This window comes from Pyrus communis, chromosome 1, assembly GCF_963583255.1.
Source record: "Pyrus communis chromosome 1, drPyrComm1.1, whole genome shotgun sequence".
In the NCBI taxonomy this organism is placed as follows: Eukaryota; Viridiplantae; Streptophyta; class Magnoliopsida; order Rosales; family Rosaceae; genus Pyrus; species Pyrus communis.
In genome coordinates, this window is record NC_084803.1 from 2,533,501 (window position 1) to 2,557,120 (window position 23,620).

At 37.7% G+C, this 23,620-nt stretch overlaps 4 protein-coding genes across 5 annotated transcripts in view; 2 read left to right on the forward strand and 2 right to left on the reverse strand.

Moving 5' to 3' along the window:
• Positions 1-5,676: 5,676 nt before the first annotated feature.
• On the reverse strand, positions 5,677-6,493 carry LOC137728490 (VQ motif-containing protein 4-like). The gene has a single exon (XM_068467267.1). It carries the CDS (start codon positions 6,427-6,429, stop codon positions 5,884-5,886), a length of 546 nt encoding a protein of 181 aa, XP_068323368.1. The 5' UTR covers positions 6,430-6,493; the 3' UTR covers positions 5,677-5,883.
• Positions 6,494-15,458: 8,965 nt separating this feature from the next.
• LOC137744433 (uncharacterized) lies at positions 15,459-16,765 on the forward strand. 2 transcript variants are annotated; one of them, XM_068484253.1, is made up of 4 exons: positions 15,459-15,732; positions 16,163-16,312; positions 16,427-16,517; positions 16,630-16,765. In XM_068484253.1, the coding sequence occupies exons 1-3, from the start codon at positions 15,505-15,507 to the stop codon at positions 16,502-16,504; spliced, it is 456 nt and encodes a 151-aa protein (XP_068340354.1). In that variant the 5' UTR covers positions 15,459-15,504; the 3' UTR covers positions 16,505-16,517; positions 16,630-16,765. The 2 variants fall into 2 exon arrangements, with proteins under 2 accessions (XP_068340354.1, XP_068340351.1); XM_068484250.1 differs by having other exon boundaries at positions 16,427-16,765.
• Positions 16,766-16,776: 11 nt separating this feature from the next.
• LOC137744427 (uncharacterized) lies at positions 16,777-18,535 on the reverse strand. Its single transcript, XM_068484245.1, has 4 exons — positions 18,261-18,535; positions 18,057-18,182; positions 17,564-17,603; positions 16,777-16,964 (listed from the first exon to the last, which is right to left on the reverse strand). The coding sequence occupies exons 1-4, from the start codon at positions 18,483-18,485 to the stop codon at positions 16,900-16,902; spliced, it is 456 nt and encodes a 151-aa protein (XP_068340346.1). The 5' UTR covers positions 18,486-18,535; the 3' UTR covers positions 16,777-16,899.
• A 1,513-nt stretch (positions 18,536-20,048) lies between these two features.
• The window catches only part of LOC137736521 (dynamin-related protein 3A-like), a 17,021-nt gene continuing 13,449 nt past the window's right edge, over positions 20,049-23,620 (forward strand). Inside the window, exons 1-10 of the mRNA XM_068475783.1 lie at positions 20,049-20,542; positions 20,625-20,907; positions 20,982-21,010; positions 21,090-21,191; positions 21,327-21,395; positions 21,476-21,535; positions 21,675-21,788; positions 22,264-22,312; positions 23,057-23,166; positions 23,454-23,546. Of these exons, the coding sequence (XP_068331884.1) occupies positions 20,165-20,542; positions 20,625-20,907; positions 20,982-21,010; positions 21,090-21,191; positions 21,327-21,395; positions 21,476-21,535; positions 21,675-21,788; positions 22,264-22,312; positions 23,057-23,166; positions 23,454-23,546 (1,287 nt within the window). The 5' untranslated portion in view covers positions 20,049-20,164. The remainder of the gene's footprint in view (positions 20,543-20,624; positions 20,908-20,981; positions 21,011-21,089; positions 21,192-21,326; positions 21,396-21,475; positions 21,536-21,674; positions 21,789-22,263; positions 22,313-23,056; positions 23,167-23,453; positions 23,547-23,620) is intronic.

A 23,620-nucleotide genomic window follows, 5' to 3' on the forward strand; every position in this document is an offset into this window, starting at 1 on the left:
TAGCAAATACTCATGCAATTTGACCACAATGCATCAATGATCGTACTTGACGACTGATCTTAACACAACTTTATTCTTGTTAGGTCAACAACCCAAAAATGCATGTTGTCACCTTTCAAAAAATTTAATCATAAATGAGAATCTAGTTAAGGTTAGAACATAAGGAATGACCAAAAAAAAAAAAGTGTTGGCCTCGAGATTAGTCAATAGTCCCTCCACTAATTAGTCAATTATGTTTGTGTTATTTTGTAAATATTAGTTAAGGTGTGAAGGTCAGAACAAATCAATGAACACATTTGCCTACACCATATAAACTTTACATTAATGGTGTGAAATCGTACATGAAAGCTACGGGAGATTAAATTATGTGCGTATTTTGATTGAATTTTGCACATTTTCGTTTTTTTCTTGATAAACGATACCGTTAATACTTAATTTATTAATTGTTAAGAAAAGAAAGATTAATGAACATCAAACCCGTATCATGATACATAAACATAATAATTTTCTAACACTGCAATAAAAATGTCATCCGCACATCCTTCAACTTTTGTTAGAGCAAAAAGTAGAAAAAGCACAATCACCATGTGATTTTCGTTCTTATTAAATTTTGGTGTTTGTAAATTGTAAGCAGCCCATGTGATTTATATGCCATTTGACTCGAATGGACGGACCGTCCAGAACCACCGGTCTTGTGGAGTTCTGATTCACCGACCAACTTGTGTCCTTGCTGCTGAAATTGGGCTCGTGGTGACCAAAGTTTGGGCCGGAATTTATATAAAAAGATTTGGGTCGGAAGACAGTTATCAAAGGTAGGTAGGCCCATTCTTGTGAGAGAAAGCCCAAATCCGTAAGCCCTAAACCACCCCGAAATAGAATGACTTCATATTGGTCTGCAAATTACACGCGTCAAGTAAATTATAGTATCTTTAATTTTAGTGTTTTTCAGTTGACTGAGGGTAATCGAACTTAAGACACGTTGAGCTTGAAAAGTAACACAACCAACAAGTTACAAGGGCACCGGTTGAACTTGAGATATGTTCATCTATTTCATTTGAACTTAGGGCATATGAGATTACGCACACATGGCACGAGTTTTGTTATTGAACCATATGTGCAGATAATACGAAATATTTCTCTAACAAAATCCAAACAATGCAAATGTAGGCACAACCATATTGACTAGAGCAAATGTTATTCTTTCTACGTTCGAGTTTGAATCTTCATTCCCGTAATGTATATTTGATTAAAGTATCAAACATCTTTCATGTTGAGAAGAAAATAAAAAGATCCATGCACCCAAAATTGGTCATGACATCACATAATGCACTTTGACATATCAAAAGGCAACAAATTCTTTTCTCTCACATTGGCAATGATTTTATGGGGGCAAGGCAATGCCTTTTTCTGCAAGGGATTTAGAACTTTTCAATCACAAAAAAGTAGAAGCAGCTACTAGGCCAAGAAGTGCTTATTGCTTTTTGCAGAAAATGCTTTCATCTAATCACACTACTTCTCATCCATCCCACATGATCCAATCCACTAACAAATTTCAAAAGCTTTATTATATCAGAGAATATGTGCAAACCCTAACCACAGAGAATTCAACTCTCTCAATCATGGCTGCATTTTCCCCTCATGTGGCTTGGTTTGAGAATTGCTTGACTTTATGTGTCTTAAAGTAAAAGCTTTTCTATTATATGGAGAGATTAGTTAATTGGGTATTATCTTGAGGATATTTCATATCCGACGAATTTTTTATTAAGGTTTTATATAGTTGATAATTATTTTATTTTCAGTGTTTAATTTGTGACTAATTATCTTCATGATAATTTGAAATTTTGAGATTAATTAGATCCATACTCCTAGCACTTTAGAGCATCTCAAAAAGAGATGTAAAAATGTCAAAATCAACACTAATAGTAAAAAAGACAGCAACAATATTTTCTAACCGAAAAGTCAAATCTGATGTGGCATGACATACATTGACAGCCCTCACTTTTCTGCCAAAATTGACAGCAGCTTCAAATATTTTTTTAATTGATTATTAAATACATTTTATTATTGTTTTTTGTTTTAAACATTTATTATAATAGTTTTAGGTAATAAAAACATACCATGTGGAGAGCGAATTTTTAAAGATGTCAAAATGTGACATAGGCTGTCAAATTTAAATTTTATGTTTAAAATTTAGCATCTTCGTTGAAGATGCTCTTATGCACTTTAACTAAGAACAACATGCAATGCAACTCAGCCAAATTACAATAAATTATTAATTTCTTTATTAAGGATAACTAACTAAGGACAAATCACTCTGGATGATCCAAATTCCACAATATTATGCTTCCCCAAAATTCAAAGTGGTAACAATTTTGGTAAGAAATGACATAATTTTTAGAGAACTTTAACGAAAAGCTCTCGGTACTGTTCATTTTAACGAAAAACCACATTTTTACACTAAAAAATCAATCATGATACTATTCACTTTATCCTTATTTTGTCCTTATCGTTAACTCAAAATTTTCAAATTATTTTTATTAGTTTTTCTTTATTTTTACTGTGCTTTTTTTGCATAGGTTTCAAAACTTTGTTCATGGCAACTGTCCCCATATTATCATTTCGTAACCAGTTACTTAATTTATATTTTTCTAAGTAACCAATAGTAATGTGCCAACTTAATCCTTGCTTTTCCTTCTTTGCTGGACCATGAAGCTTTAACTTTTAGACATGAAGAAATAAGTGTGATATTGACAATCTCATATCTCCTCCATACGACACGCTTGACTCGCTACCCTCCTGTCGTTCTATTTTCAACCCCGTATTCCATCATGAATCTTATAGTTTTTCTCATTTTTTATTTTTTATTTTATTTTAATTTTACTATTATTATGAGAAGGGAGAGTTCAAAATTATTATATTAAATACGAAAGAGGAAAATTTCGAATTCGGAACGCATGGATAGAAATCTAACGCCCTATTTACTACGTTATTAACCAACATGCATATTTTTGTTTCTTTTACACTAATAACATGCTTACTTACTTAAAATGCATTTTAAATTGTTACAATTGTTTTTTGTACGTTTGTTAATATATATATATATGTATTTTTTTTTTATACAGTTATATTATTTACATTGAGCGAGTGAGACAATAAATTAGTTGTGAACTCACTAATCTCGAGATTTAAATCTAATATCTCTTACTTAAAAGTATTCTAATTTTTAACTTCTCTTGCATTAAATGACAATTACACAATAAACACAGTTCGTAATTTAATACTTGGTAAGTCATGAAGTAAATTGATTAGGAGATCTAGTAGTCGATGTTCTTTTATGTCCGTGACTTCAAGAATTTATATAGCTTTCCTCATTTTAAATAAGTAAACATGTCACGTATACGACTTCTATTAAGTAGTTCCATGAAGCTTAGTTATAGGGTGCGGAAGAAAATGTAGTGCCAATCATTTTAGACAGGCTTATGATGATTCATTGACTAATGAGCAAAAGAAACGACCTAATTTCAAAAAGAGAGGATAATGATTCATTGACCACTTGGTTTATGACTTGTGAGGGAGAATCAAATCGTCAACAACAAAGTTCATCTCTTGGAAAAATGCATGTGAAAGGAACGCAGAAGCGTCCGAAACCAATCCAATGGCAAAAGCGTACAAGAATTAAAGACTGGGAGAAGTGGAGAAATTGGCAGAAAGCAGTAAACAGACAGGGATGTGAAAATTCCCAATCATTTTAGACCTTGATTTCAGTGATGTACTTACTACTCAGACTCAAACAAAATTCAACGATTAAGAATACAAATTATACCACACTACATGTTCTTGTCCAATGCCGCGTCTAACTTTCCTTTGTGCGTAAGTTTGAATACCTTAGATATTTTTAATGTTCGTTTGGGAAGTACTTTTAAATAAATGAAAAAACATTTTGATTTTGAAATCAATCATTAGTAAAAATACAAGTTAATTCTGAAGAATTAAACACTTTTCTTTTGGGACCCAAAAATATTTTCTATAAAAATGGTTTCAATCAGCTACTTAATATTAGGGTCTAGTGGTATTACTATTTACTTGTAAGTGAAAGGTCTTAGGTTCTATTTTTGTCAAATGCGAATTTAAACCATATTATTGCTAACCCATTGTGAGGCTCAGCCTACTCTCCCATCCACTTAGCATAGATAATATAATTTGTTAAAAAAAAAAAACGTTTTCAATCATTTAAAAACACTTTCCAAACAAGCTCTTAAAAAATTGAGTGTTTAATATCGTTTTTATATAGTCATTTAGTACTACGATCTAATGATATTTATCTTCACTTGTAAGTGAAAGATTTTAGGTTCGATTCTCGCCAAAAGCAAATTTAAACCATATTATTGCTAGCACATTGTATGGGCAAACTCGCCTTCCATCCACTTATATAATATCGTTTTATATAAAAGAAAATAAATAATCTTTTTAACTATACAGAGTTAATTATTTTGTCTTTTTAGCATTTTTTTCAACTCAAAATTCATTTGCTTTTACCTTAATAAGACCAATTGTAGCAAAATTAAAGCAACCAGAAATAATGATTGGACGGGTGTGGCCTTAATCTGTCGACAAGTCCACCAAAGACTTGTTCGTGTGAACTGAAGAAACCATGCATTGATCGTTTTCGTACCGGAAACCTACCAGAAAAGCCTACTGCGGGAAAAGATAGCCGCCGTTGAGTATCCCATTCCCAGGCTTCGGACGGCCATGATTACTAAAGCTCGAAGTTTTGCTAAGATATGTGGCAATGATTCGGGCTGGATTTCGTTTTTCCAAACTATTAACAAAATAAAATGGGTCTGCATCATTAGAATTTCCTTACAGATTATTTGATCGACCAGTTTATAATATTTTTCATTGCACCGGTTTCGTAGTAGGTAACGATTGAAACAAAACAGAACGATAAAACATAAATTGCATGTTGCAAGCAAAATCTGATAGTTTATTATTTAGTGTTATAAATTTGTCAGATTTGTATGAATTTACTTTTTCTTATGATAACTATTGTAAGATGAGAAAATTGAATACTTTTTTTTTAATTATAAATATTGTAAGATGAGAAAATTGAATACAAAACTTCAACGAACGAAAATAAATCATCAACCACTCTTGGCAATTACCACACAAGTTTTCTATAAACAGTGGCAGCAATGAGTGACAAGAGAGTGGTCTTACACAGCACATTCGTATTCCATACTTGACATATTTTAAAAGTCTCGATTCAATGGCGGCTTAATTTGCTAAAATATTTGTTTATGGTAATAAAAGATGTGATCTAATAAATATCCTGCCGTAAATGAAATGCTAAGGGAAATAATATTCATTTTTATTTCCGGCTTATGTACATTTTTGTTTATTTTTAATATTTACACTAAAAATGCAAATGATATTTTACCACAATAGTGGAAATGAGTTGTTTCTTTGCATTTCGGAGTTGGTTTGAACCCTATTGATTTCTTAATCTAACAAATATTTACACTAAAAATAGAATTTTAAGACAAAAATTAATATTTTCTCAAAAAATAAAAAGAAGAACAAAAATTAATTTGTGTGTGAAAAAAAAATATATATGACAAACATAAATTATTTCCCAATAATGTATTAATAATTAATAACTCAGTCAAAAAACGTCGATATATATAATTCGCAGTTTCAGTTGATCAACTCAGTCATGACAGTCACAGCTTTTAAATCCAAAAATTCCATACAAACAGAAAAGTCTCACACACATATATAATTATATACTGGTATTACAGAAATCTAAAAAATCTATCAGAAAAAAGATAATACATTATATTTTGGTCGACAGAAATTTGATGTGTAATTTAAATTATTTAATATTTAGGAGGACCGCAGAGACTCGTGATTAGGATGACTGGGTGAACTCAGTGGAAACAGAGTCAGCAGATCGGGCGGCTCGGCCCCTCTGGGCGTACTGAGCGGCGAAGGGTGCAAATAAAAACCCTTCTCCGCAATTGCCTTGTCCTCCTCCGCCACCGCCGCGGGAGACGACGGCGACTCGGACCCTGAACTCGGGAATGAAAACGAGTCGAACCCGAGTGGTGTGATGGGACTCGGAATCGGCTGAGAGCCGTGTAGGGTGGCGAGGCTGAGCTTGATCTCCAGCTTTCTCATGGTATGTCTCCGCTCTTGGAGCTTGAACGGTGACCGGCGGGGGCTTGTTAGGTCACCGGGAGTGGTGGGTGCTTTAGGGTAGTGCCTTGCTGGGTGGGTGACCGGGAGCTTTTCCGAGTTGCCGGATAAGCCGGTGAGCTTCTGAACGAGGTCTCTGAAATTGTTTGTGTCTGCCTGAACGAAGGTTGTGGGTGACGATGTTGGTGAACAGAGGTTGCTGTTGCCTTGTAGTGAGTGATGATGTCTTTCCATTTTTAGAGTGAGAGAGAGAGAGAGAGAGAGCGAGAGAGAGAGAGAGATTTACTAAACTAAAGTTATGTAATTCATGGTTTATGCTTTTGTTGGGAGTTTGGGAGAGAGGGAACGTATGTGTGATATGAATGACGAATGAGAGACTGGTGTTGAAAAGAGCGTGATCTTTTATAATGGTGACTTTGGGTGAATGTTGTTATGGAGAAATTTTTCATTCTAACCTGAACACGGATGATACATTACGTGTTTTTATATAAGTGGTGAAAAATTTTATTTTGTAATTTAAATTTTTTGATACACATATCTCACTATTTGTATAATGACACATGGTGTATCATCCCGTGTTCCGATCACATTGAAAAATCTCTTGTTGTTATGGGCATATATACGTATTTTAAAAATGTAAAATGATTTCTGCACGCTTGTTTTCTTACGCCGTTTTGTTTTATTTTTGTTATTAATCCTCTTTGACATTCAGTTTAAATATCAAAAATAAAAATTGAGTGTTCAAAACGAAAAAAATGTGTACATAACTCATTTCATGAAAAAAATGGTTAAAAACTATAAATTTTATTATTTATATCATCTTAATTAACAGTAATTTACTTATGTTAGAAAGATAACAAATCAAGTCATCATCTATAGAAGAACTTGCATGCAACGTGTTTTTAATTAGTCATCTAATTCTTACTTATCTAAAACATAATTTGTTGCGTGAGAAAGAATCAAGAGGCTTTCTAGAAAGGAAAAAAAAAAAAAGACTCGAGCTTCTTGCAAAAATGATACAGGATTCACTGGATGAGTACGTCTTGGGTGTGGTGTAAATTTAGGTTACTAATTAATTAACTAAATAATGGGCTTTGCCTGAATTTCCTTTATGTTCAGACCGCTGGTTTGGAATATTCAATCAAACACACACAGGAAAGATAAAGGAAATAAATTATAAAAGGGGGGAGGAAAATAGACACGGTAGATTTAGACTTACACATCAAACCTTATCTCTTGCTAGGATTTTGTTTCAAAGTCTCGAGAATTATTCACCACCGTTTGCACCCTAAAAATATATCATATAGCTTTACAATGATTGCCTCGTTCGATAATACTTTTAAATAACCGAAAATGCTTTTTAAAGTGTTTTGAGTTCCAAAAATATTTGAAGTGTTTTTTGCAAGAAGCATCAATTATGTGTTAAGAAATAACTTTAAGTGTTTTTTCCAAGATTTAGTTGTAATTTTACTAAAAATTGGTTCAAAATCAATCTCATCAATAACGTTCAATTATTTTAAAAGTACTTTTAATGGAGATCGGAGTCTTTGCAATTTCAATTGGTGGGAAGATATATATAACATTTGAGGACTTTAGCATCTATGTCACTCCCCGCACATAAACAATTTCTTGGTACTTCTCCATCTTATTTTTCATTTGTCAATAAGAGAGAGATTCAAATACCTCTAGTTATAAATTAAGCATTTCATCCCACACTCACATTGGGGTTAGGCGAGTTTACAGGATGTGTCCACTTGAATTCAACTCTTTTTACATGTTAAAATAAATTAGAATATCGCCTTATTCATGCCTTATTCATAACAAATATCTTATTCTCGTTAATAAACAGCGAAGCTTTGTTATTCGTTTATCATTCTTTACATAAAAGTGAGTGAGTGCATGGAGCCATGTCTATAATCTTACGAGTGACAGATGCATATATACTTAATGACACTCTAAAGTCCAAATATATGTTCTTCTAGCTAATTGCCTCCTTTGTTTAATTAAATGTGGTACAAATTATTGTTTTTTTTATTAATATTGTACCTAGACACTCACCCTCCCAACTCGTTCTTCCCCTTTTTGTGACATCTCTTTTTTGTGCGCAGTGATGGATATGCTTCAATCCATTAGACGCAATTTGTGTCGTTTAAAATTTTAAAATAAGCCGCCGGCAGACACAATTAGTAAGCTTTGATTCTAATTTCTAAATTGTATTGAGCATTTTATTTGATTAGACAAAAAGGCACACGAACCGTATTCTGTCTCAACGTACGCATGAATGGTTTAGTAAAAACTGTTGGAAAAATTAGGGTCTACTTGCTATATTAAATCACATATAAAATCAAGAAATAATTCATGCGATTATATATCACAATAATGCATGCACATGAGTAACCCATGTTAAATGTGTTATAATTTCTGATCTCAATAAATCATTCACTCACTTGTCTTCGGCCTTACAGGAAGGATCTTATATATCTACTACAAAAAGGACAGTTAGATGTTTTATATACATCTTACACACACACACACACAATAAACTAAAAACAGGCGTGCTTGCTGCCCATGCTGTCAAGGAATATTGCAGCCAGTGCAGTATTCCTTCTGTCCAGGTTACTGCCCTCCCTGCTGTCCATGAGTCAGCAATCACATGTCCACTATAGTTGTAATGATGGCAGGCACTTTAGAGTTTAAACATGAGCTGGATGACTTGGTCTAACAGCCCCCCGCAAGCTGACAGGCCGAGAAACAACTGGAAGCTTGGACACCAAAAGCTTGAAACGCGAGGAGGACAGTCCCTTTGTAAACAGATCAGCGAGTTGATCTTGAGAACAAATAAAATGTATCAGAAGCTGCTTTCGAACCACCTTCTCACGGACATAGTGATAATCGACCTCTAAGTGTTTTGTCCGTGAATGAAATACTGGATTGGAAGCTAAGGCTATGGAAGAGACATTATCGCACCATATGTGGGGAAGAAGAAGATGCAGATGAAGGTCTTTGAATAATGACCTGAACCAAGATAGCTCAGCAGCCGTGTAGGCTAGTTGCCTATATTCAGCTTCTGTACTTGACCGAGAGACAGTCTTCTGTTTCTTTGAGCTCCAAGACACCAGATTGGACCCCAAATAAATACAAAAACCTCCTGTAGAGTGACGGGTATCAGGATTGCCCGCATAGTCGGCATCAGAAAAAGCATGCAGTTGCATATCTCCAGGTTTATAGACAAGACCATGATCATACGTGGCCTTTAAATATCGCAGGATACGTTTCACTGCCATCCAATGAGTGTCCTTGGGGGAGTGCATAAATTGGCACACCTGGTTAACAGCATATGAGAGATCCGGTCTCGTGATTGTTAAATATTGCAACGCACCAACGACACTACGATATTGCTCAGGATGTTTGTAGGGTTCACCAACATAAGCACTCAATTTTTGGCCTGTAGAAACTGGAGTGGAAATTGGCTTGGCATCTTTAAACTTCGTTCGCTCAAGCAAGTCCAGAGCATACTTGGATTGAGTCAAATGCAGGTTGTGACCAACGTAAGTGGCTTCAACGCCCAAGAAATAACTAAGGGGACCCAAGTCTTTCATGGAAAACAAGGTGCTAAGCTTCGTGATCAACCATGCCATTTGAGTAGTGTTGTTTCCTGTGAGCAATATGTCATCCACATAAATAAGCAAAATCAAATAAACTCCTCTTTGATTAAAAACAAACAAGGAGTAGTCACACATGGATTCTTGGAACCCTAACTGAAGGAGAAACTCAGAAAATCGTTGAAACCAGGCCCTAGGCGCCTGTTTTAAACCATATAAACTACGTTGTAGTTTACAAACATAGTTAGGATACTGGTTATCAACAAAACCTGGTGGTTGCTTCATGTACACATCCTCATTCAAATACCCATGCAAAAATGCATTCTGAACGTCCAATTGTCAAACGTGCCACCTCCGTGAAACTGCCAGACTCAACACAAGTCTAATGGTACTATGCTTGACAACTGGACTAAAGGTCTCCGTATAGTCGATCCCGGATTGTTGATGAAAGCCATTAGCCACAAGCCTAGCCTTATGGCGCTCAATCGAGCCATCTGCACGTCGTTTAATCTTGAAAACCCACTTGTTTGGCAATAAGTTCATGGCACGATGGTAAGGCATAAGAGTCCACGTACCACAGCGCTGCAAGGCACTGAATTCTTGAGCCATTGCATTCCTCCATTCTTTATGCTTTATGGCCTGACTAAAACATGTTGGTTCTGCCACCAGAGTGTCAGTATTAACATACAAAGCATATTTCGGGTTTGGCTTTTGTATCCCAGCTTTAGACCGAGTGGTCATAGGATGGATGAGAGGGGGGTCAGGAATCAGCACGGGGTCACAGGGTTGTAACGGAGTTGGGTTCACAGGGACAGCATCAACTATTTCTTGCTCATCTTGGTTTGGGAGAGGTTCACGAGAACTGGTAATGGGGGCAAGATTGGGAGTAGGAGCAGGTGGTTCATTTAGTGGTGGAGTATCTGGGAACCTAGTTGTAGTGGCGGGTTGGACATTGGGTGGGGCTAGACTGTGGTTAGTTGGTGTACCAGGGAGAGGATCTGAAAAATGAAAGAGAAGCTCAGAGGGTGGAGAGATACCTTTTGTGCAGACGTTTTCCTTGAGAGATGTAAGTTCCTGGAAGGGAAAGGAATCCTCATCGAATAATACATGGCGAGACAAATACACTCGTCTCGTGGATAAATCCAAACACTTGTATCCTTGGTGATTCAACGAATATCCTAAGAAAACACAAGACTTAGACTTGGGTTGAAGTTTGTGTTTGGCATAGGGTGTCAACCAAGGAAAACATTTACACCCAAAGACTTTAAAGGATACATAAATCGGTTTTCGATGAAATAGCTTTTCATATGGAGATTTGTTTGACAAAACCTTAGTTGGTAACCTATTAATTAGATATGTGGCTGTCAAACAGGCATCAAACCAATATTTGTCAGGGATGTGGGCATGAGAAAGCATGACAACACTAGTTTCGACTATGTGGCGATGTTTTCGTTCCGCCATTCCATTTTGCTCAGGATGTTTAGGGCATGAAAACCGTTGGGAAATACCTTGAGTCGCAAGAAACTGTTTAAAGGCTTGACTCTTATACTCACCACCTTCATCACATTGAAGGGTTTTAATGAATGTGTTAAACATTTTTTCAACATGCGCCTTAAATGTGACAAAAATGCCAAATACTTCAGATTTGTGTTTCATGGGAAAAATCCAAGAATAGCGAGAAAAATCATCGACAAACAAAACATAATAACGAAAACCTTCAATTGATATAACTGGTGAACACCACACATCGGAATGCAAAAGTTCCAAAGGAGAGTGAGACACAGACTCGGACTTGCTAAAGGGAAGTTTGGTACTCTTGCCCAAAGGACAAGAATCACAAAACAGTACATCGGCAGTGCCATGACTTGGTACTTGATTATTTGAAATTAAAAGCTTAATAATTGAAGACGCAGGATGACCAAGACGAGAATGCCATTTTTTGGCTGAGACTCTAACACCTAAGAATGTTGACAGAGGATACTGGGGTAATCCACCGCCACCTGGAAATGGGTATAACCCATTCTCACATCTCCCTTGGAAAAGCGTCTTCTGGGTCTTGAGGTCCTTGACAAGGAAAAAATGAGGAAATATTAGTAGGTAGCAATGGTTATCAAGAGTGAATTTATGGGCAGAAATAAGGCTAGTGGAGGCGGATGGACAATGAAGGATATTGTTTAGTTCAAATGAGCAAGCCTTAGTACTGATTTTATTTGAACCATAATGTTTAATGGAAAGGCCAATATCATTACCTACACCACCGATATTCTCATTACCATTGTACTCCTTTGGATTTACCAGATTTTGAATATCAGGAGTGACATGGGCATTAGCTCCTGTGTCCAGTAACCAGGTGCCATTTTGTTGTCGATTCAAAGTAATGGGTGAAGAGGCCATAGCAGTAAGACGTTTGGTTGGAATACGTCCTTCATAAGCACCATTCATGCGCTGATAACAATCTAAAGCAGGATGGCCAGGCTTACCACAAATTTGACAAGTGATTCGCTCTCCACTTGTATTGAAGCGTTCCCCATTAATGGCAGGATTACGCTGATTAGTGTTGCGAGGAAAGAAACCTCGCTGGTTGATAGGCGAAGCACCACCTCGATTGGACGGAAAACCACCACGTCCATTTCTACGAGAACGTCCACCACGTCCTCTTGCAGCTACAAAAGCATTGACTGGAGTAGCTTCCACCATAGGTACAGTTTGTTCCATCATGCGCCTCTCCGTGGTCAAAAGGAGGGCTTCAAGGGTTGGATACGTGATCGGAGTATCACGTGCCTGAGCTGCATTGACAGTCATCTCGAATGCAGGTCCAAGGTTATTAAGAATAATTTGAACCAGTTCATTATCACTTACTGGTTGTCCGGCGAGGGCAAGATTATCGGAAATAGCATTGACACGATCCAAGTAATCAGCTACTGAGAGATCGCCTTTTTTGGTCAGGAGCAATTCATTGCGCAGAAAGAGAATGCGATTCTGAGAAGTGGATGCGTAACGCTGCTCAAGAGCCTCCCATGACGCACGAGATGTGCGTTTGCTGGCAACAGTTGCTAGAACGGAAGCAGTCAGCGAGCCATTGATCCAACTCAGAACCATTTGATCGCGTTGCACCCATGTAACATACTCCGGATTGACAGCAGTATTTCCAGCCAAGTGTTTCGGAGGACAGTCCAGAGAGCCGTCGACGTAACCCATCAGGTCACGACTCTTCAGTATTGGCAAAATCTGCGCCAACCATAGAGGATAGTTGGCACGATCAAGCTTAATATTCACTATGGTAGTCATGGAAGAGGAGAAGGGATTGACGGATGAAGTTGCAGGAGGGGGAAAAATAGGGTTGACATTATTAGTTTCAGCCATGGAAACAGTGATGCGGAAGAAAAAAAAAACAAGGATCTTTTGTCGTTAGACAGAAAGGCTCAGTATACCATGTTATAATTTCTGATCTCAATAAATCATTCACTCACTTGTCTTCGGCCTTACAGGAAGGATCTTATATATCTACTACAAAAAGGACAGTTAGATGTTTTATATACATCTTACACACACACACACACAATAAACTAAAAACAGGCGTGCTTGCTGCCCATGCTGTCAAGGAATATTGCAGCCAGTGCAGTATTCCTTCTGTCCAGGTTACTACCCTCCCTGCTGTCCATGAGTCAGCAATCACATGTCCACTATAGTTGTAATGATGGCAGGCACTTTAGAGTTTAAACATGAGCTGGATGACTTGGTCTAACATTCATCCAGCTCATGTTTAAACTCTAAAGTGCCTGCCATCATTACAACTATAGTGGACATGTGATTGCTGACTCATAGACAGCAGGGAGGGCAGTAACCTGGACATAAGGAATACTGCACTGGCTGCAATATTCCTTGACAGCATGGGCAGCAAGCACATGTCCACTATAGTTGTAATGATGGCAGGCACTTTAGAGTTTAAACATGAGCTGGATGACTTGGTCTAACAAAATGAACATGACATAATGGATTAGAAAAACCTAGAAAATACGGTCGAGGCAAGTGTTGGACACTTTGTCATTAAGACAAGTTTACGTCCCACTACGGTGCTCATGGTTGATCAGCGCATGTCTTCCAAGATACAACGACCACGTCCTTGTAATAGTAGCACTCAAAATCATAAGGCTCCATGAACCATGATTGTGTTAAAAACTCTTTCATATGGACTTAATGAGACTCTCTAATATTTCATGCACTATAGGTATGATTATGAAAAACAATGAAAAGTTCTCTTAGTGATTATAGGGGCTTCCCTATTTATAGAACGTGAGACATCTCTTTGAAAGTATGTGACTATTCATGAATAGTCAAAAGTTGCAACACTTCATTTAAGTAGACATATCTTTCTACCAAAAGGCTCAACTTCTAATTTCCATTCAATTAATAAATTTAATATAATACTATTATTATTAAATTTTCCAATAAAAACTATATTTTTTGTGACATCCCACATCGCCCAGGGATGTGATCCTTATATGTATATTCTCATCCCTACCTACCACGAGGCATTTTGGGAGCTCACTGGCTTTCAGGTTCCATGGGAACTCCGAAGTTAAGCGAGTAGCGAGCGAGAGCATTCCCAGGATGGGTGACCCATCAGGAAGTTCTCCTGTGAGTTCCCAGAAACAAAACCGTGAGGGTGTGCTGGGAGCCCAAAGAGGACAATATCGTGCTACGGTGGTGGAGCGGGGCCGGGAAGTGATCCGCCTTGGGCCGGGATGTGACATTTTTAGTGTTGAATTTTCGTACTCTTATGCAGTAAAGTTGACCTTGTGAAATTCGATATAATTAGCATAAAAGAGTTTTGCTATTAATGATTTGGCTCGTTTGAGTTTATCATGCAATTTGGGTCTTGTCTTTTTTGAGCAAGTTCCTTCTTGTTGTAGATATAACTAGAATCTCGTGCCTCGTGATATTCTAATGTAATCTTTTTTTTTTTTTTTTTTGGGCTTGATACCTTGTTGTCAACCAGAAAAACAAATATTTAAGTATAATAACCATTAGAAAGGAAAAGTTTGGGATTAATAATGAAACTATAGACATAATATTTGAAAAAATAAAGAACAAGTTAGAGCATATCCGAAAAAGATTTCAAATGTGCCAAGTAGACATTCACCGGTTAAAAAAAGCAACAAAACATTCTCCAACCAATGCTTCATTTCTCACGTGGAATAGCCTCTTGGCTCTTGCTGCCTAATTTGACGTTGCTGTTAAATTAAGCTTTTGAGTTTTAATAGATGAGCTCTCATTCAATATTAAAATTAGGTTTTGCTGTAAGAATATGAGTGGCTATCAGTTTTCAATATAACGTCCACATAAACCATCAAATTTAAATGTTATATTTAAAATTTAAGATCTCCTTTGCAATGCTCTTAGTAAGCTAAGTTTATGACAAATTTAAATGTTGTATTAAGGAAATACAAAGTCTGGCGCTAGAAAACGTAAATTTGATTCCGACCCATTCCAAAGCCGCTTGCAAAGTCCACAGACCAATTCAAAAAAGTGGGCTATCCTTGTTTTCCATCTCAAATATGACGGAAGGTTTTGGTCAGTTTGGGCCACAAGAAAACCATTAAAAAAAACCGCCACGCAAACCAAGAAAAAAAAGAAGCAAAATACTCTCTCTCTCTCTCTCTCTCTCTCTCTCTAGATTCCAGACTTGAAAAAGACGAGGAGGAAAATGGCGAGCTGTGTGTGCTGCAGGCCGTCGATTGTGGCCAGACCCATTCAAAACGACGGCTTTCCAACGTCGTTGGGAGCTCTAAATTGCGTTGGGGTTGTCGTACCTTACGGTACAAGCACGAGGTCCTTCAGAAGGGTTTGCGGCGTGCGAGCTTCCGCTGTGGACTCGTATGAAAGTTCATCGAATTTCGCTAATCGCATGGAAAAAGCTTGGTTAATCTCTAAGGTAATTCTTATCAACTGAGTTAATCTCTGAGGTAATTCGTATTAAATGACTCTGTCTTCCGTAAATTGGGTCTGGTTTTATTTAGAAATGATGTTTAATGAGATTGAATTCGATAATTAGGTCTGACCAAAACCCTAATGGAGTGAAAATTTCAGATTGAATCTTGATGAAACGTACCTTATGCATTTTTCCGTTTGTTTTGTCATTCGATTCTCATTTGATTTATTCAATCCAACGACTAGGAAAAAAGAGGGAGAAAAGGCGAGTGCGGCAATCATTTCAGATGAAATTTAGCTGTGCTTGGTGTAATAGAAGGATAGAACATGGATATAATTTGGTTTAGTTTAGGTGCTACGAGAACTCCATTCAAAATCACCCACACAAATCTATTGGTTGTTGTCTAAATCCTCCATGTTTTTGGTACTTGCAGCAACCGAGGCCTATTGCTTGTTCTTCTTGCAACTCGAATGGACATACTGAGTGCAAATGGTGTGCCGGTACAGGCTTCTTTATTCTCGGCGATAACATGCTTTGCCAAGTCTCTCCAAAAAGTACAACTTGCGTTATTTGTACTGGAAAGGTAAGTCATCTCGCCACAGTCAGTGATTCTTACTACCGTCTTCAATTTCCGATATGCATTTGGATTTTCTGCTATAAATAGTACATGACAAAAACCCGTCTCATGTTTCTCCAGGGTTCAATTCGTTGTTCCGACTGTAAAGGAACGGGCTTTCGTGCCAAGTGGTTAGGACAGCCACCTATTTCCAAGTAGCCGCCTACTGTCGGTAAGCTTCAACCGTCGGAGCTACTACACAAATTGTAGTAACATCTTAATCATGTAGTAACAGTTCTTCGTTTCTCAAGTTTTGATAGTTGCTTATTCTTTAAATTGTGTAGTTAAATCAACCCACAGAACATCACCCTTAACCAGTTCGCCTCATTCATCTTAGTTTTTGGAATGTAAAACTATCGTTGCCTCGGCTGGTTCTGTTATCAAATTGATTTATTGTTAGAAATATTGATACGAAGTTTTGCACGCCATCGTTGATTCTGTGTACAATACTGATTTACTGTTGCAGTATCGGGTATCCAATACAATGCATATTCATATTCAAACCGAACGTATTCAGATATACACATGAACATCACTGAACAAGACCAGTTGCCTTAGACTATAGCCGAAAAGAGCAACTGATTGATATCCTCCGAATCCGAATCGCGATTCTCATCCTCTGCACAAACAAAGCTTTGTCAAGATACTTTAAAAAACTCCATATAAACCTACTGCTGAGTTTACATTCTAAACCGTAAACCATGGAGTCACCATCAACGAAGGGCATTCCTTCTCGAGTTTTTGCATCTCTTAAAAAATAATGTTTCGTCGCAATAGCAAGCCCGAGCATGACATGCTCTTCAACCAAAAGAAGGAAATAAAATCGAAACAAAGCCTAAAACTGGCCAATAACTACCAACATAATTGACAAATCCATAGTTCACGAAAAAGTTGAACAGCAACACAAGACATGGAGAATTTCCTTCTGTTCCTTATTCTATAGAAACAAATAGGACCAATTTTGATACCCCTTCCCTAATTTACCGACGAAGTACTAATATCTACACCCAGCAGTTTTTTTCTTTAGTACATCAATATTTTTACACTAAGGGAATAGGAAGTTCGGCCAAGCCACACAATGGGTAGCCTAATTTGGTATCGAATTTGTCATCCATGAGATTCGAACCTAAGATCTCTCACTTTCAAATGAAGAAGAATATCATCAGACCGTAGTACTGAGCGACAACGGTAATTACAGTGTTAACGGTAAGAGTTTACCTGTTTTTGATCTGACTTGAGCCGTCCACTCATCAATGACCTGCATAAAAGATCAATGTGGTGATAAGCTTATGTTCTAAATAAGACCGAAAAATGTAAGAAAGGTGAAGTGGCTGAGAATGTGGCAAGGCATAATTCTGTTACCCGCCACGGGATATCTGTGGACGGGCATTTCTTTAGAAACATTGCCTAGCAATAGTGTTTAATCTTGGTTGCTTGCTGGAAAATGGTGCAAATACTCGAACACCATCTGGAAAACTAGACAACCGTTCACATAGGTACCGCTAACAACAACAAACAACACAAATACTAAAAATTCGATTACCAGCATTCATTTCGTCGAAATCAAATCAAGCATTCACCAGCATTTCGGCATATTAACGCAACCGATGCATAAAATTTGGATTCACTCTGACTACCATTCTATCAATCGGCTGGCTCCAACATTTACACACATGGTAATGAAAATGAAATGTATACAAAAGAAACTAACCTGATTGAAGTTAGCAAAAGCAGAATCATCCGAATCAGCGTCGGCGAAAACTCCCATCGACGTCTCCATCCGCTGCAACTGATTTCTGTTCCCAACCAGAGTCGTCCTCGCCTTATCAATCAAATCCTTCAAAACCCAAAACCCAAAAATCAAAATCGAAAACTAAAAATTTCCCAATTTCAGCCGAATTTTTTTGAAAATGACCTGTTTGGCAGAGAGAAGTTGGCGGCAGTGATCTTCCAAGGTCGACAATTCTTCTTGAATCTTCTTTATCCTCGAAACCAGCTTCATCGGGTTGGCATTGTCCGGGTAGATTTGCTGGAACTCCCTCTCGAGCCGGTGATGAACCACCGTCAGATCGTGGTTCGCTTTCGTCAGCAGCTTCACCAAGCCGTCCGTCGCTTCGTGGTGTTCGCCTACGTGTCCCATCTCCTCAGAGCTTCACTTTCTCTCTCCCAGGGTTTTCTGCTCGCTCTGTAATAATGGGCGGTTTTGAATTTTGCTTTTGCAGAAATGGGCCGAATTTCAGGCCCATTTATAATAACTGTACATTAGAGGCCCAATTGCTTCCAGGATGATGGCCGACACGGGTGGGTTACCTTGAAGCAATCTCTTGATCATCTAAACTAAAGTCTGATTTTAGCAAAACCCGCGTAGAACTTTCGGAAACGTAGATGCTATTTGCTTTCCTAGAATGACCGTTAACCTTTAAGGACAAATATTACTATAAGTGCTTTGACCACCTTTTATCGGTTCATTCAAAAAGCTTTACATGTGTTTCTTGAAGAGGCACATGCTTCTCCAAGAAGAACTTCCAAAGTATTTTTCACATCAAAGTGCTTTTCATCTAAAACTGATTTTAGCATTTCTACATATGCGGTCAAAAAAACAACTTGTTATTATCTGAAAACACTCTTAACCACAAGTGTTTGGTATTACTTGTAAAAAACCAAACAAGGTACCTCAAGCCATTTGACACTTGAACTTGATGCGGTTGGGCTTGGACTTCATTCAAACAAGAGTAAAAAGGACCAAGATTGTCTCGCCTCTTACTTTTCATCCCTTCCATCCCCTCCTATTTTTTCAGTTATTGATTTTATGACAAGTTAATTTAATGCTCTAGATTCTGTCACCTCACCAACAGCTCCAAAGCATCTTTAAAGCCCAATTTTCCAAACTTTTTCTGTTGCCTTTCCCGCCCCCTCCTAACTGCTTTTAAGATGCCTTTGTTTCTGATAAGCATTTTACATTGCTCTGTTTTATATCATGTTTTGATGTTAAGACAAAAGTAAGAGAGCCTTGGTTGGAAAATGAGATTTCATGCCAATACATGCTTACATTACAAGCACAACTTTTCTGCAAATTCAAAATTAATAAGCACAGAATATGTAGATTCAAAATTACACACAAAAAATTTGTTTTGCAGAAACCAACAGGATCCACAACTATCTAACTCAATAACTTTGCCTACAACCTCTTGTACTTTACAATAGAAGCAAAATTTTCAATCAAGCCTTTGGTAATGCAGCGTGAAGAATGTCCAAGATAACTATAAGTTGCCTTTCTGCAATCTCTATGTATGGCATAGCTACTTCTGCAATAATAATAAGTTGGTTTCCTCTCTTCATCTCCAGTGCTCACCACTTCCATTCAAATTCAAAGCCTACAATAATAATTTTTTAAGGATACAAATGAAATTATACCATGAACATAACAAAAGCAACACAAATATATGAAATATATCGAAAAGCTTTACTTGACTACGCGTGGTATTAGATGCTTGAAAATCTTACTGTGCAAGGGAATAACCTGTGGAATTTGTTCGATGTAACGATCCGTTATTTTTAAAGATCGGATCAAAATTCAACGGTCACATGCTCATCTAAGTCTAAACAACCAAAAAGATTCCCACCTTTTTTCTTGAAGAAACAGAAACAGACCCCCCTCCACTTTCTGCTTCCTTCTTCTCCAAGAAACACCAGCTAAACTGTGGCAGACGCTTTAAACCTCCACCTTCAAAACCCTCTCTCCCTCTCTCTCTCTCTCTCACTCTCTCTACCTTACTCTCAGTAATCACAGTGTAAGTTTTCTCTCTCTAAAATCACACTATGGGAGAAAAAGCTATGGAAGTCCACTCCTCGGCGACCGCTCCAAGACCTTCAGTGACGATTGGCTCGTCGCTAATTCCGATGATCAACAAGCTCCAGGACATTCTCGCGCCGGTGGGCAGCGATATGCCGCAGATTTCGCTGCCTCAAGTGGCGGTCGTGGGAAGCCAGAGCAGCGGGAAATCGAGCGTCCTCGAAGCCCTCGTTGGCCGCGACTTCCTCCCCCGCGGCCGCGACATCTGCACTCGGCGGCCGCTCGTGCTGATGCTCGAGAATCGCGCGGCGATGCCCGGTGATGAACACACAGAATGGGGCGAGTTCCGCCACTTGCCCAGTAAACACTTCTACGACTTCTCCGCAATCCGCCGCGAAATTCAGGTACGGATTGAGCTTCTTCTTCATCAATGCTGCTTCTAGTTTACTGGTTTGTGATAAATTAACCATTGTTTTGTCAGCGCAGGCGGAGACGGATAGGGAGGCCGGATTGAACAAAGGGGTTTCGGATAAGCAAATCCGGCTGAAGATTACCTCTCCGAATGTGCTTAATATGACTCTGGTTGATTTGCCTGGAATCACGAAAGTTCCGGTGGGAGATCAACCAAGAGACATAGAAGGAATGGTTAGGAAGATGATTATGCACTATATTATCCAGCAAAACTGTATTATATTGGCGGTTAGTCCTGCGAATTCGGATTTGGCAAACTCCGATGCGCTACAGATGGCTAGAGAAGCCGACCCGACTGGTACCTGCACATTTTACTTATGAATTCGACTTTTACATCGAATACATAGTGTACTGACGCAAATGTATTAACAGGTTTTCGAACAATCGGTGTGATCACCAAGGTTTGTGATCTCCTCTTAGACTCCGGTTTATTAGATGCCTCAGTTGTTGTATAATATGACAATGTTGTTCTATCTGTAGCTTGATATAATGGACAGGGGCACCGATGCTTGTGACTTTTTGCTTGGGAAAACTATTCCGCTGCAGCTCGGTTATGTTGGTGTTGTGAATCGTAGCCAGGAGGTATGAATTGTTCAAATAGCTTCTTTGTAGCATCCATTTGTTTTGTTTAGTACATTGCTAAGTTTTACTCTTACAAAAGAAAATGTGGGTGCAAGGTTCAGGCTCTATTACTGAAGTGTTATTCTTGTGACACAGGACATCAATAAAAACCGTGGGATTGCTGCTGCCCTTGCTTACGAGGAGAAATTCTTCAATAGGCACCCTGTACTGTTTGCTTTCTTTGTATTTAGAGAAAAATGATAATTGTTTGTCTTGGCACTTAACATCTTTATTACATGTTAAAGGTATATAGTAATCTCTTGGATCATTGCGGCATGCCCCAGTTAGCAAGGAAGTTGAATCAGGTTGGTATGAACCAAAGGCATAACAAAGTTATACTGAAGGGAAATGAAATTCTTAGGTGGTTATGTATCATTTTTTATTTTATATTATTGCGTACTGTATTTGTTTTTGCACTGTTGTCATGGTCGATTTCTGTGTTAGATTCTGGAGCAGCATATCAGAAGGGTTCTCCCCGATTTGAAGGCTCGGTTGAATTCTCAAATGGTTTCTGTTTCGAAAGAATTGCAAGCATATGGGCTACCTTTAGGAACTAAAGTGAGTTGCAAAACAACTTATGAGCTGCTGGTATTTTCTACTGCATTTAATGCATGCAGAGAGTTAGAAAACAACTGTTCCCTACATATAGTTGAATTGTTGCATTCACATCCAAACACTATGTCCAAGTCCAGTGCGCATTTGCGTCATCATTTTTTCTTAATCACATTGGCAGGACCCTTGTCCTCTTCTTTTTTATTTATATTCATGACCAGTCTATAAAGATATTTTGCTAGATAGTGTTGACTGTGCACCATGATGGAAGACTTGTACTTTTGATCGTAGTAAGTAATTGGGATTTTGTTGTTATTGGTTTGAAAACTTGAAATTGCTGCTGCACATAGCAAAGTGCAAAGACAGATGCATTCACATTCAAAAACTTACCCCTCTTACTTTCTCTTGTTATTGGAATAGATTATATACTCTTCACTTTTTAGTTGTTTCTAACCATTTTTTGTCACTTGTCCTGAACCAGATGGATCAGGGAATGATTCTGTTGAACATTTTGACAAAATATTGTGAAGGTGAGATTTCGATGTGTGTTATTTGTTAAATGTCAATCTTTTACTTGCCTGCATGACTTGGAATCATGTATGATATTCCTCAAAGGACCACTTAATTTGTCTTTCTTAGATTTGTTAGTGCTTTTTTTTTTTTCCCAAGAATTGGATTTGTATTTGTCATAGAGAGAGAGAGTACCGTATTACATTAGCCAACTTCTCAAGGAGTATTTACTAGTGAAAGCTATCAGGCGTTTCTGTGACTGGTTATGAAGCGTGTGATAGTGAAAGAAATTCCTGCAATGGGGTTAGGGTGCAGTAGAGCTGGAAGGAAATCCACCCAATCCAATTTGCACGAGTGAGAAATACTGTCAAGTTGATTTCTCTAATATTTTTTTTTTCTCTCAGAATAAGTTAATATTACCGCTTACCTTATCATATGAACTTTACTGACCTGAGAAACTATGCGTTTGTGGAAAATAACAATGATGTCAAATGGACTTAACCATGTGGCTCGACTGAAATTAATGTAAAAGGAAAGCCTTTCTCTAAAGTCTTGTAGTTTTCTTTAATTTTTGTAATCATGGTTTTTATGATTCTAAGCAACTTGTTTTTAGGACATTTATACTAATAGAGCATGCTGTTCAAGTACTATCTTGTTTGTTGTTATTTTCATCTTAGCTGTTTTCACTGATGCTGTTAATGTTCCTTCTCTCTCTCTCTCTCTCTCTCTCTCTCTCTCTCTCTCTCTCTCTCACTAATGGACAGCTTTTGCTGCCATGGTGGAGGGAAAAAGTCAGGAGATGTCAACAAAAGAATTGTCAGGAGGAGCCAGGATCCACTACATTCTCCAGTCAATTTTTGTAAAAAGCTTGGAGGTACAATGCACTATAGTTTTTTCTAAACATGCAATTTCTTTAATGACCTTTGTTAATTGTTTATATTGCTTCGTCCTTTTGGTAAATTTTAATCTAAAACCATAGACTACTATGTCGTCAGTTGCTGTCCTCTGCATATTTGTTTGGTGTCAGCGTACCGTGAAATTTGTCTTGAAGAAAACCGTAGTCTTATGTATAACATTTTCAAGGCATCGAGTTGTAGAATTAATGTTCCAGTGTAAGACATGTACCATCAGATTGGCTATACTAACTCTGAGGAATTGTAGGGTGTGGACCCCTCCGACGATCTAACTGATGATGATATTCGAACGGCTATTCAAAATGCTTCTGGTGCGAAAAATGCTCTATTTGTGCCTGAGGTGAGTATAATGATGATTACATGCTGTAGTTTTGCATTTTCCCTAGTATAACGCCGATGCCCTTGGTTCTACTC